Source organism: Oncorhynchus masou, chromosome 8 (assembly GCF_036934945.1).
Source record: "Oncorhynchus masou masou isolate Uvic2021 chromosome 8, UVic_Omas_1.1, whole genome shotgun sequence".
In the NCBI taxonomy this organism is placed as follows: Eukaryota; Metazoa; Chordata; class Actinopteri; order Salmoniformes; family Salmonidae; genus Oncorhynchus; species Oncorhynchus masou.
In genome coordinates, this window is record NC_088219.1 from 36,744,590 (window position 1) to 36,758,055 (window position 13,466).

At 42.3% G+C, this 13,466-nt stretch overlaps 2 protein-coding genes across 3 annotated transcripts in view; one reads left to right on the forward strand and one right to left on the reverse strand.

Moving 5' to 3' along the window:
* The window catches only part of xrcc4 (X-ray repair complementing defective repair in Chinese hamster cells 4), a 30,534-nt gene extending 29,071 nt beyond the window's left edge, over positions 1 to 1,463 (reverse strand). The window contains exons 1-2 of one of the 2 annotated variants that reach the window (XM_064972341.1): positions 1,347 to 1,437; positions 412 to 490 (exon numbers count right to left, since the gene is read on the reverse strand). The gene's annotated coding sequence lies outside the window, so the exon portion shown is untranslated. Of the gene's footprint in view, positions 1 to 411; positions 491 to 1,346 lie in introns of both variants that reach the window. The other variant, XM_064972340.1, reaches the window with a different exon arrangement.
* Positions 1,464 to 1,480: 17 nt separating this feature from the next.
* tmem167a (transmembrane protein 167A) lies at positions 1,481 to 12,987 on the forward strand. Its single transcript, XM_064972342.1, has 4 exons — positions 1,481 to 1,576; positions 2,147 to 2,256; positions 12,180 to 12,214; positions 12,425 to 12,987. Exons 1-4 carry the CDS (start codon positions 1,574 to 1,576, stop codon positions 12,493 to 12,495), a joined length of 219 nt encoding a protein of 72 aa, XP_064828414.1. The 5' UTR covers positions 1,481 to 1,573; the 3' UTR covers positions 12,496 to 12,987.
* Positions 12,988 to 13,466: the final 479 nt, after the last annotated feature.

The window sequence follows — 13,466 nt, forward strand, 5'->3', positions numbered from 1 at the left end:
CGGTCAATGGCCCAATGCTCTTAACCACTAGGCTACCTACCGCCAGTGGGTGGATGTGAAAATGACAGTGCAGTCCTGCTAATTAGCTCATGGACATTATTTCATCATTCTCTTGGCAGGCAGGCAGCCCAGGCTGCGTTAGATGCCAGCCAAACAGTAAAACGCTCTGCCTCTCCTCCCCTTGGACCAGTCAGTATACTCATCCACAGTGACAGTCAGTAACACCAAGTTGCACACATTAGAGCTCAGTGACCGCGATGAGAGGTCAGATGTGCAGCATTGTAAATGAGGAGAACCATGGAGTTTAACCCACCCATCTGACATCCTGTTCGACGGTCATTCATTAATCCCTAGTAACACCTGTACCTACACCCCAGCCAGCCAGCAATGACACATATTTCTGTCACTCACCTTTCCTGTTCAGACCTGTGCTGAAACCTCGGTCTCAGAATTTCCTCAATTCCTATCTTCTTACTTCTGGATTCAGTCACTAAAACAACACCATTAAAGTAGACATGGAGAATGTAGATGCACCGATCTTTGGCTTTGGGAATTATCTTCCCTATTAGGTTCTATTTTGTTTTGACAGACAGGCAATTGGCACCAGCATGTAGCCTACAGTAAGTGTCTGGGGTAGGGTAAGGGTAGACTTCACTAGAGTGGGGTCTAAGGGTTGATTTGGGACTGGGCCATGTTACATGGTGCGAGCAGAATGCATGACAAAGCTCCACTAACATGAGATTATCATAGTAACCTACTTCATTGGCCATCATTACTGAATGCCATGGTTGTAATGATTCATTATTCCGATTGTGTTGCTAAATGAGTCTTCATGGAACGGGGGGGGGGGGTTACCTGCATTTGTTCAATAGAAACTCTCGTTTAAATTGCGAAACATTGTTTAGACTAATGATTACACCCAATTTTATACACAAGCCACCCTCTGTACTCTGACTTTGAACTATTCCCCTCTAGGCGCAGGTATAGGGCACCCCTCGGCAAGAAAAACAGAACTAGACAATCGTTTGTTCCAGGTGTGATATCCCTCCTAAATAGCTCGGGCTAATGTTCCTATCGACCCAGTAAGGCCAGCAGGCTAGTCTCTTTTTATTGCTATGTAACTGTTATGAAAGTTGTATTGTCAATGTGTTTTGTATTTAAACGCCACTTTAAACGTGCACATGACACTGCAACAAAATGTCCCAATGGGGACAATAAAGTCAGTAAAGTTGATTGTTAGAGTTGTGTGTTTACATACATCAGACTTGTTTGTAAACAAAGCTCGAGCAACGTAGCACACGTGTGGCCATTTGAACATGTATCAAGTACGTCAGTGTCCCACCTACCTCAAACTGCACTAGCCTTCTTTAGATAATTGGTTGTGTCTTTTAATATCCGATGGTCGACTTCTGATATTTAAACCTACAACCGGTGTTAAATCTAGTTTAAATCGCCAGACGCCGCAGTTTCAGTTCGTCTCTTCCTTGTTCCGTACAACGTCATCTGTTTACGACGCTACGGAAGTGTGAGGTGGCGCCGTAGCAGCTAGCTAGCTAGCGTACCTAGCTCCGACATGGTAAGTTGTTTAATTCAATTATTAAATATAACATTTGATTAAATAACTTGGTGGCGGTGATGTAACATGTATTGGATGCCAACCGCTATTAAACCGTATCGAAGAAGTAGATTAACTAACGTCACCCTCCAAATAAATACATGTTTTGTGTCTATGGAAGCGGTAACGTTATCCCTGTTTTACAAGACGTTCCTATTGCAAGCTACTGTAGATAGCTAGTAGTAGCCAGCTAGCTTGATTCATCCAGAATCGTGCGTTCTGTTGTCTTTTTACAGTTATACGTCTAGATTTCCCTCATTCAGTCAGGAACGTGTCCAACTGAAAGAGAGCGAGAGCCCAACGTTTAACACGATACACCTGGAAACTTGTGTTGACAACCTAAAAAGCCTTCAACTAACAGCCCTGAAGTAGCCTTTTTTTGTATTTAGCTGTGATTGAAACTTATTTGATGACTTTGCAATAGGTATTACATAGATTATGATTTAGCTACCCAGGTTATGTGGAGTCATAGATGCATCCTAGAGTGACGATGGATGTTGACCCAGTAACAACCTCCCATTCCCTCTCCAGTCTGCCATATTTAACTTCCAGAGCCTGTTAACAGTGATCCTACTGCTCATCTGTACCTGTGCCTACCTCAGAGCCATGACCCCTAGTCTCCTGGACAAGAACAAGACCGGGTACGTACAGACTGTGTTATTGCACTGAACTAAAGCTCTAGGTCACACCTCAGAACCATAGCTGGCCCCTAGCCTGCCAGAGAAGAATTATCCTGCTGAGTTAATGTCCTCGTTGGTAGCTACCCTTCCACAGCCCAGAGGGGTATGCTGCTAAGGAAGCGAGATCTACTTAGGGTGTTCCAAAGCTTCAGTTCCCTTCACATTGTAGCTCAGGCTTCGTCCGTACTACGGCGGTGCATATTGCTCATCCGCCTGCCGCTAACTCTAGCAGGCTTGTAACTGCACGTGCATGTCGCACATTGTAGCTCAGGCTTCGTCCGTACTACGGCGGTGCATATTGCTCATCCGCCTGCCGCTAACTCTAGCAGGCTTGTAACTGCACGTGCATGTCGCACATTGCAGCTCAGGCTTCGTCCGTACTACGGCGGTGCATATTGCTCATCCGCCTGCCGCTAACTCTAGCAGGCTTGTAACTGCACGTGCATGTCACACATGGCTGATCAAAGGCTTTGTCCGAAAATCAACACGCAAGCACCCCCCCCCCCCATAAAATAATTGTATTAAGTCATACAAACGTTCTACTGTGCATGATGTTTCAAATGCATTGTCATTGCTACATTTGTAAAGTGACGGGTATTTAAAAATAACTTTTTAACACACAAAAAAACGTTGATTAATAAAAATATCTAATCAGTCGTCTTCCTCAAATTAACGGGGTGATGAGCAATCTGCGGGAGGGAGGGAATCTGATTTCATTGGTCTTCAACTCGCAGCTCAGACACTTCATTCAGGATAAATGGGAGTTGGCCCCAAGTTAGCCTGCCCCGGAGCAGGTTTGTTCTGAAGGATTCGTTGCCATAGAAATGTACCTGGCTAAAAGGTGAGCCACTTTCGCGGTTCCGGGTTATCCCGAGTTGACCAAAGTTTCCTCGGTAACTCGTCAAACCCTGATTTGCAGTAAAGGGTTCTGGACTCTTCGCCTGCTAGAGAGGAAGAATACTGAGTACACAGGCTCTATCACCCACTAAAACCCCCTACACAGACAGTGTTGTTCATCCACTGAGCTAATGCCTAGATTTGTTAGCTCTGAAAGATGACATTCAAGGAAAGCGATGTTACCCCAACCGACAACTTCAACCCCAGCAGCAATCCAACTCTGATACACTATCATTGTTCAACCCATCATGCCTGTCCAAGCACTTTTATCTCTATTCTCTGAACCCATAACCAAATCTCACACTGGGGAGCCAGCTAACTACCTCAAAAGACTCCTCTTCAGATCTGTAACGCTCTACTCAGATCTTCTGGCTTTGTCGACTGTGTTCCTTTTCATCTATGTAATGCTCTGGGAAGGAGAATGGAACTTTGTTTGTTTTCCATTGAAGATGATAGGAATTGTTTGTGGCTACCAGCTGTAATGAACACGACTGTCACCAACTAGATAAGTGACTGTTTCTAAATCCTCTCAGCAATGAGTGAATAAGAGCTGTGTGGTGTTTGGGACCACAGTGTATACACATCACATCAGTTCAATGCTGTTCTTGGGGGTTGGGCTGATTAAAAACAACAGTTCAGTTTTTCTTCCTCAATTTTCCTCAACTCTTTCTCTCTTATCCCAACTCTGAGTGGGTAAGGGAGGCTAATGCAACAAGCTGTGTGCCACATGTTGGGTTAGGGGGAAATTAGGGAATTATTGTGAGCCAGTCATCTGAGGTCGGCACACACACTCTCCAAGACAAATTAGACTGACAAACTGCCTGGGCATTACAGTGCTGGTGTTAACATGCCACTCACTCACTCACTGCCCAATGTCCAGAAAAATGTAGGCCTGTGTTGTTGGGGTGTGTGTGTTGGGAGGGACCCAGAATGGGGCCTTGAGGAACATTGGAGCCCTAACCCTCCAATCTCTGACTGATGACTGACTGCTTAGTGTTTATAAACCAATGGCAGATTGGCTCAGCTGGATGACAGATATATGGTGGTCTAACAGGCCACAGACTATTTACGCTAGTACTTAGGAGTCCCATTTCCCATTGGTCTCATTTCTCGTGTTGGGAAATTGAATGTTATACATTTGTGGTGGATGGAATGCCCCCACGGAATGTAAGTACTTTGAAACCTAGGGAAAAGCACCATGATATGCTATCTGTCATTATGTGAAAGACAAAAGGCCAATCTGTCCCGCTTTCTAAATGTGTTCTACTAACCCAAACATTGGATATGCATTTTATTAATCTCTATTTCTACGGGGACGGGTATCAGAAGTGATCTGGTGCTGAGTGTGTGTTTAGACAAGCCACTGATCCTCTGTTGGCAAAAGAGAAGAGAAGGAAGGATTTGGGGGGGTGTAGGAGTGCTGGCTGAACCATTGTGACGCTCTGTCTGCAGTAGCTGTTCTGGGGGGGCTCAACCCCTTCGACAGACAGACAGACAACGATGAGGAATGGAGAGCTGGATAGTGTGCTCTGTTGTGGGTTTAAGCCTTTCCAGTGGAGACAGACTCCACGAGGAGCACTTACATGCTGTCTACACTCTGACCTCTAACACAGGGTTTCCCAAACTCGGTCCTGGGGAGCCCCCGGGTGCACGTTTTGGTTTTTGCCCTAACACTGCACAGCTGATTCAAATGATCAAAGCTTGATGATTAGTTGGTGATTTGAATCAGCTGTGTAGTGCTAGCCCCCCCCTCCCCCCCAAAAATGTGCACAGTATATGGACCTATCCACTGTACAGTGCCCTCAGAACAGCCTCAATTCGTCTGGACATGGACTCTACAAGGTGTGGAAAGCGTTCCACAGGGATGCTGGCCCATGTTGACTCCAATGCTTCCCACAGTTGGCAAGTTTGCTGGATGTCCTTTGGATGGTGGACCATTCTTGATACACACTGGACACTTTTGAGTGTAAAAAAACAAAACAAGCAGCGTTGCAGCTCTTGACACAAACCGGTGTGCCTGGCACATACTACCATACCCCGTTCAATGACACACATCTTTTGACTTGCCCATTCACTCTATGAATGGCACACAAACACAATCTATGTCTCAATTGTAAAAAGGCTTAAAAATCCTTCTTTAACCTGTCTCCTCTTCATCTTCACTGACTTTGGTCAGTGGAATGGAATTAAAGGGAAAGACTCACCCAAAACCACTTATTCCTTTAATTTACAGTGTTAAATAACACATGTGACAACAATATTTTTTGTGAGGGGAAACAAATTGTCATTCAAATGTTTAAATTTGGTGTTATTATAAGGTTGGTAGCATCATGGAAAATCCGCAATGCTCTGTCTATGGGCTGGCTAGCAGGCTAGCTAGCAAACGTAGCTACACACAGTTAGGTCATTGCGACGTGACCTAAAAATATTTTTTCAAACTTGTGTGTTTCACGATATACAGTATATTCGTAACTAGCCGCTTGACTTTCTCACATTTTGTTACGTTAGTCTTATTCAAAAATCGGTTAAATAATTTGTTCCCACTCATCAATCTACACACAATACCCCGTAATGATAAAGTGAAAACAGGTTTTTAGAAATTTTAGCAAATGTATTACAAATAAATAAAAAACATAAACATACCTTATTTACACACAGTACCTGTCAAAAGTTTGGACACACCTACTCATTCAAGGGTTTTTCTTTATTTTTACTGTTTTCTACATTGCAAAGGGTCTGAATGTTATTCTACAATGAGACTTGAAATTGAGCTCCAGCTTTCCATTGATCATCCTGGAATATCACGCAAAAACATATATTCAAATTAATTTGATATATCGCCCAGCCCTAATGGGAGTCTATTGGGCACTTGCTCAAAAACCCAATATTAGCACGAATTTTGTCAACAAGAAGTACAACATTACAAATCCTTTCTCAGTGTGAGATAATTCACTTGCTATCTGTAGCATCGTATAGCTTTGGAATTTTGACATGACTGACTTTAGAAGAAAATAAGCTTGTTTCTCGACATACACAGACTTTGAGAAGGGATTGCGTGACAATTAGTTTAGCAACCGCGTGGCGATTAGTTTAGCAACTGTGCGACACAGCATAACGCGATTGGTCGACAGTCTGCTGCTGGGTGGGGCTTTATACGTTCCTTCATTCATTGGATTCCTATCTCATTTCTATAGTATCTCTGGCAACTGCACCATGATATCCACCCTGGACTAAAGAGGCAGACAAATAGGAGAAATGTGCCAGACCCTCTGTTAAATTACAAATTTCTCGCGGTAGAAGTATCGCAAAAATATGATCAATGGCTCATTCGAGAGAAGATGCCCTCCCGAGTTATGACATCGGCCAATATTGAAATCTGACATGTATGATGGACGTTTTCGTAAACTAAGTGCTGTATTTCTATTGACTTCCAGTGTAGTGAGAGCGACTTTTATCATGGTGCTACGTAATACCGGCCGGATTCCTGCCGGCTTGAACACCAACACTCAGATACACATAACATGAAATGACCCAGGGAATCGGTAGAACATCACTCAGAGATGCACAAAAACCAATATGACTTTCAAAATGGGTGAACCTGTCCTTTAGCAAGTGACATAAGTTAGAGATGATAGCATTCCCCTGGTCAGTCTATATCATAAAAGGAGATGTTCTTAATGTTTTATACACTCGGTGTAGATCTGTGTCTCTCTCTCTCTCTTGGGCTACTCTTTGCAAGTTTGCTTCTTCGAGGGGCAATCTGTAGTTGCTACATATATTTTTGGACATATAAATTCATGTCATGTACCCATTAGTTCTTGAAGATAACTTATAAATATCTCATCAGCTTAGTTCAACTGTTGCACCCCATCAGAACCCCGAATATCTCTGTCTCTCTCTCATATATACAGTGCCTTGCAAAAGTATTCGGCCCCCTTGAACTTTGCGACCTTTTGCCACATTTCAGGCTTCAAACATAAAGATATAAAACTGTATTTTTTTGTGAAGAATCAACAACAAGTGGGACACAATCATGAAGTGGAACGACATTTATTGGATATTTCAAACTTTTTTAACAAATCAAAAACTGAAAAATTGGGCGTGCAAAATTATTCAGCTCCCTTAAGTTGATACTTTGTAGCGCCACCTTTTGCTGCGATTACAGCTGTAAGTCGCTTGGGGTATGTCTCTATCAATTTTGCACATCGAGAGACTGCAATTTTTTCCCATTCCTCCTTGCAAAACAGCTCGAGCTCAGTGAGGTTGGATGGAGAGCATTTGTGAACAGCAGTTTTCAGTTCTTTCCACAGATTCTCGATTGGATTCAGGTCTGGACTTTGACTTGGCCATTCTAACACCTGGATATGTTTATTTTTGAACCATTCCATTGTAGATTTTGCTTTATGTTTTGGATCATTGTCTTGTTGGAAGACAAATCTCCGTCCCAGTCTCAGGTCTTTTGCAGACTCCATCAGGTTCTTCCAGAATGGTCCTGTATTTGGCTCCATCCATCTTCCCATCAATTTTAACCATCTTCCCTGTCCCTGCTGAAGAAAAGCAGGCCCAAACCATGATGCTGCCACCACCATGTTTGACAGTGGGGATGGTGTGTTCATTGTGATGAGCTTGCTTTTACGCCAAACATAACGTTCTGCATTGTTGCCAAAAAGTTCAATTTTGGTTTCATCTGACCAGAGCACCTTCTTCCAAATGTTTGGTGTGTCTCCCAGGTGGCTTGTGGCAAACTGTAAACAACACTTTTTATGGATATCTTTAAGAAATGGCTTTCTTCTTGCCACTCTTCCATAAAGGCCAGATTTGTGCAATATGCGACTGATTGTTGTCCTATGGACAGAGTCTCCCACCTCAGCTGTAGATCTCTGCAGTTCATCCAGAGTGATCATGGGCCTCTTGGCTGCATCTCTGATCAGTCTTCTCCTTGTATGAGCTGAAAGTTTAGAAGGACGGCCAGGTCTTGGTAGATTTGCAGTGGTCTGATACTCCTTCCATTTCAATATTATCGCTTGCACAGTGCTCCTTGGGATGTTTAAAGCTTGGGAAATCTTTTTGTATCCAAATCTGTCTTTAAACTTCTTCACAACAGTATCTCGGACCTGCCTGGTGTGTTCCTTGTTCTTCATGATGCTCTCTGTGCTTTTAACTGACCTCTGAGACTATCACAGTGCAGGTGCATTAATACGGAGACTTGATTACACACAGGTGGATTGTATTTATCATCATTAGTCATTTAGGTCAACATTGGATCATTCAGAGATCATCACTGAACTTCTGGAGAGAGTTTGCTGCACTGAAAGTGAAGGGGCTGAATAATTTTGCACGCCCAATTTTTCAGTTTTTGATTTGTTAAAAAAGTTTGAAATATCCAATAAATGTCGTTCCACTTCATGATTGTGTCCCACTTGTTGTTGATTCTTCACAAAAAAAATACAGTTTTATATCTTTATATTTGAAGCCTGAAATGTGGCAAAAGGTCGCAAAGTTCAAGGGGACCGAATACTTTCGCAAGGCACTGTATATATTATTCCAAAAAAAGCAAATCTAAACAAAAATTGTATAGACTCAAAACATGGTTAAAACTATATTTGTGAAAAATATGGATGGTCAGTCCTAGAAATTGTTAGCCGGGGATTGTCAAGCAGATAACTTCCGGTCTCATGGTAATTGACCCTTAATTAACATAAACACATTTTAGCATCTTCTGGCTTCCACACAGCCTACAAGCCACTGATACAGACCTTCGGAACATCTACAAATTTTAATCTAATTAGTATTAGTCGAAGTCTAATAAATCCATGTAATATAGCCTACACCTTCACAATGAATCCATTATTTATTTTAGACAGGTCTAAAGAAACATGATATGAAGAAAATGTAGTCCATTTCAGAAGAACATAATAGAATACTCTGACTTGTCCTTATGTTAGGTACTGATCTGACTATGACATATGGGGGTGGCAGTGTAGCCTAGTGGTTAGAGTGTTGGACTAGTAACCGAAAGGTTGCAAGTTCAAATCCCCGAGCTGACAAGGTACAAATCTGTCGTTCTGCCCCTGAACAGGCAGTTAACCCACTGTTCCTAGGCCGTCATTGAAAATAGGAATTTATTCTTAACTGACTTGCCTAGTTAAATAAAGGTAAAAAATAAGAAAAAATGGCTGTGGGCAACACTAGTTCATTTAGCAGACAAGATTTTCTTAGACTTCCGTGGCATTATTTTATAGTACACTTGAATAAAATATAAATACTATTTTCTCCAAACGATGTGAGGGAGTGCGCAAATGCGAATATTCTGTGTTGTGGTTAACAAAAACAGGTGCTCCTATATGCTTAATTTAGAGTTATTAATTTAACTTTAGTTGTGATAAACGTCGGGCTATATGGTTAGATTTCTAATACATTCTAAGGCTGCATGACGTGATTCTAAAGATTTGAAAAAAGTAGCATGAATGTTGTGAGCTCTGCTTAGTTTTTTTTACAGGCTGTACACACCATCAGTCTCTCATTCACAATTTAACAAGCACTTAAATGCCTCGAATTTCCATGCGACATTCCCTTTGTGTGGCCGTGATGCACCTAACAAAAATCAATTTTGCGGTGGCTGTTGTGCCTTTTGCGGTGGCTGTTGTCCTCTTGGGCTGAATCGAATAATTATAATTCCCTTCTCTCTGCTTGCTCCAAAGCACCTCTCACTCACATGGCTCTCTGTCATGTGATCGGGTCTTTCTCATAGGATACAAGTGAAGGCTACAAGTGAAGACAGAAACATCAGGGACGCAACTGCGGGTGTCCTTATCCAATTCCGAGGCACATGTTGAAGATATTGGAAGAACTGTCCACATTTACTTTTCGGCAGCCAACAAGATGAGTAGCCCTAATGAACAGCAAAAGCACTAGCCTTGGTTAATCTACTATCCCCCATAGTACAAAAGTTGACCTATTCTGTGCAATAAATAAATACTGGGACAGTTGTGGGATGAGATGGATCCTAAATGAATACAACCACACGCAGCAGATCAGAATGTTTAGCTTAATGTTGATAAACTATTAGGCTATTTCTTCACATTTTGAGCACAGCAATGCGCACACTGCATATGCTATAAGCGTGAATGTTCCATTAGCGAGCGGGAAAACACCATTATCAAAAGTGACGTCTAATACGATTATGCATTTAATGCTTTTTATTATAATGGTTTGTTTTCTTCAAACTCATGTGCTGCTTATGTATGCCAGTTACACTCTACACCCATTGTGTTAATGTGCTTAATTTTAAGAAGTTATTTGGCCACTTTAGTTGTGATACAAACATTATCAAAACATACAGTGCCTTCAAATTATTCAGACCCCTTGAATTTTTCCACATTTTATGTTAAAGCCTTATTCTAAAGCTGATTAAATTGTTTTTCCCCCTCATCAATTACACACAATACCCCACATGACAAAGCAAAAAAGTTTTTTAGAATTTTTGCAAATAAATAAATAAAACGATTTAAATAGGTATTCAGACCCTTTTTTTAAGTACGTTAAAGCACCTTTGGCAGCGATTACATCCTCGAGTCTTATTGGGTATGACGCTACAAGCTTGGCACCTGTATTTGGAGAGTTTCTCCCATTCTTCTTTGCAGATCCTCTCAAGTTCTGTCAGGTTATATGGGGGGCATCGCTGCACAGCCATTGTCAGATCTCTCCAGAGATGTTAAATCAGGTTCAAGTCTGGGCTCTGGCCGGGCCACTCAAGGACATTCGGAGACTTGTCCCAAAGCCACTCCTGTGTTGTCTTGGCTGTGTGTTTAGGGTCGTCGTCCTGTTGTAAGATGAACCTTCGCCCCAGTCTGAGGTCCTGGGCGCTCTGGACCAGGTTTTTAATAAGGATCTCTCTGTACTTTGCTCCGTTAATCTTTCTCTCGTTCCTGACTAGTCTCCCAGTCCCTGCTGCTGAAAAACATCCCCACATCATGATGTTGCCACCACCATGCTTAAATGTTTATATACACACATACTTCATTTTAAAATACGGCTAATGTAACAATGTATATAAAGTCAATGAGTCTGAATACTTTTCGAATGCACTGTATATGCCTATGGGCTAGGCTACATGAGGTGTGCAGCTTTGATTTGAAAAAATTCGCAAAAAAATAGGGTATGCATTGTTTCCTGCCTTACACTGGGCATCATTCACAAGTGATCAGCTAATATTCTCACCCATCAGGCGATTCTTGATTTAATCTTGTCTTTACATATATTATTTAGTATATGTGTGTGTTTTGATTTAGAATGGGGGGGGGTGCATGTCTTCTATGCACTTAAATATCGAATGGAGAACGCTTTTCCTATGGTTCATTTTCATACCAGCCAGGTAGGCTATACTCCGGTTGTAAAGGGAATCAATGTGCTTAATATTAGGAAAGTTAAGAAATGAATAGTAGGCAAAGCCTATAGAAAGCTGATGAGATCCTCCTCTTTTTAAGAGGCCATCATTCTGTTTTCTCACGTGATTGCATAGCCTATAGAAATGTTGTGCAACTTGAGCTCATTGGCTCTCAGGAAGTGTTTGACTAGATTTTCGATACATTTGCATGTATGTCAGTGATTAGAGGGACACTAGAGTGCTGAGTACCAGACAGTGAGCAAGTTTGGTGGACTACTAAATGAGCATCCGAGCTTGAAGAAACCTAAATACTGTGACTAAACGGTCACGTGGAATTTGACTGCCTTCATGACTCGTGACCACCGGTGTGGCGGCAATATGGTCACCATAACAGCCTTAGTCAGTCATTGCATCCATACCTCTGTCTGAATTTGAGTGGTTACATTTCTCCAGGCCCATTCCTCAGCTTTTTACCGAAACGCACGGGTAGAATGCTTTATTGTTTAAACTGCTGATTGTCAGTTTAAAACATTGCTGGTTATGTAAAAACAGTACTTAAAACAGTATGTAGCTAATTATCATATCTCTCCCCTCTTTTCAGGTTCTTGGGTATCTTTTGGAAATGTTCCAGAATAGGTACACTGTTACATCATCAATAGTTTTATCATCTAGAACACAGCTCTAGAAGACCTGTGACGGCCACGTATACGTTGCCTACACTTTCATTAGTCAGTCTTGGTTTAGTGTTGTCGTAGGGTTATTCACAACACCTTGAAAGTATTGAGTATTTCCATGTTAACTTCTGAAGTCTCCTATCATCCCCTCTGACCCCCCCCCCCCCCCCAGGTGAGAGGAAGAGTCCGTACGTGGCGGTTTGTTGTGTCATCATGGCCCTCTCCATCCTCTTCTCCAATTAACAGCCCGCCCTTCCCCGCACGCTAAGCACTGTGGGATTCCTAGTGGAAGACGGAAGAAGATGGCAGCAGTATGGGACAGCGATCGCAGAAGAGGCCTGCATGGGACACAGTTGTCCCCCCCCCCCCCAGTTTCTTTTGAGTGGGGTGCGGATAACGGACTATAGTAACACACAAGGACCCTCTCTGGAGAACAACACAAGCCTCCGTCTTCCATCCCTCCTTCCTTCTCTTCTCCTGGTGGCCATTTCACAATTCAGTTGTTAAAATGGCCTCCTGGACCTCTCTGTAAACAGACAGTTGTTTTCGTTGTCCTCTGTGTTATTATCCCGTAGGGATCGCCCCATGTCTTTCCCTCCCCTCTGATCTGTAATGAGGGCCATGTGGTAGATGGCCAGAGGTTGGAGAGCAGTGTTTGATAGTTGACAGTGTTCTTTCTGTGTGTGTTTTTCTGTACATTAAAGACCCGGTGGATGAGACCACTCGACCACTGTTGACGGTCCAACTCGTGCCTTTCTATAACACGGCCGTCTGTTTTTCTTTTTCTCATTGATCACGGGGTGTGTGTATGTATGTTACCAAGCAGGATCAATGAGTTTGCCTAGCCAGTTCACTTTCCAAAATATTCTTGGCGTATTAACTCTGTATTCAACTTATGTTCTCTTTCCCATTCAGAAAATAAGTATTTGATTAGTGTTACCTGGTTAGCTGATCGATCCTGCTTGGTGAAACACAACCCTGTGGTTGAGGTTCCAGGTTGTCTTTATTGCAGTTGTGATCAAATCAAATGGTATTTTGTGACATGCGCCGAATACAACCTTACAGTGAAATGAAGACAACAGGTGTAGACCTTACAGTGAAATAATGAAGACACCAGGTGTAGACCTTACAGTGAAATGCTACTTACAAGCCCTTAACCAACGATGCTGTTTTAAGAAAAAAAAGTTACTACAAATTAAATAGCAGCAGTAAAA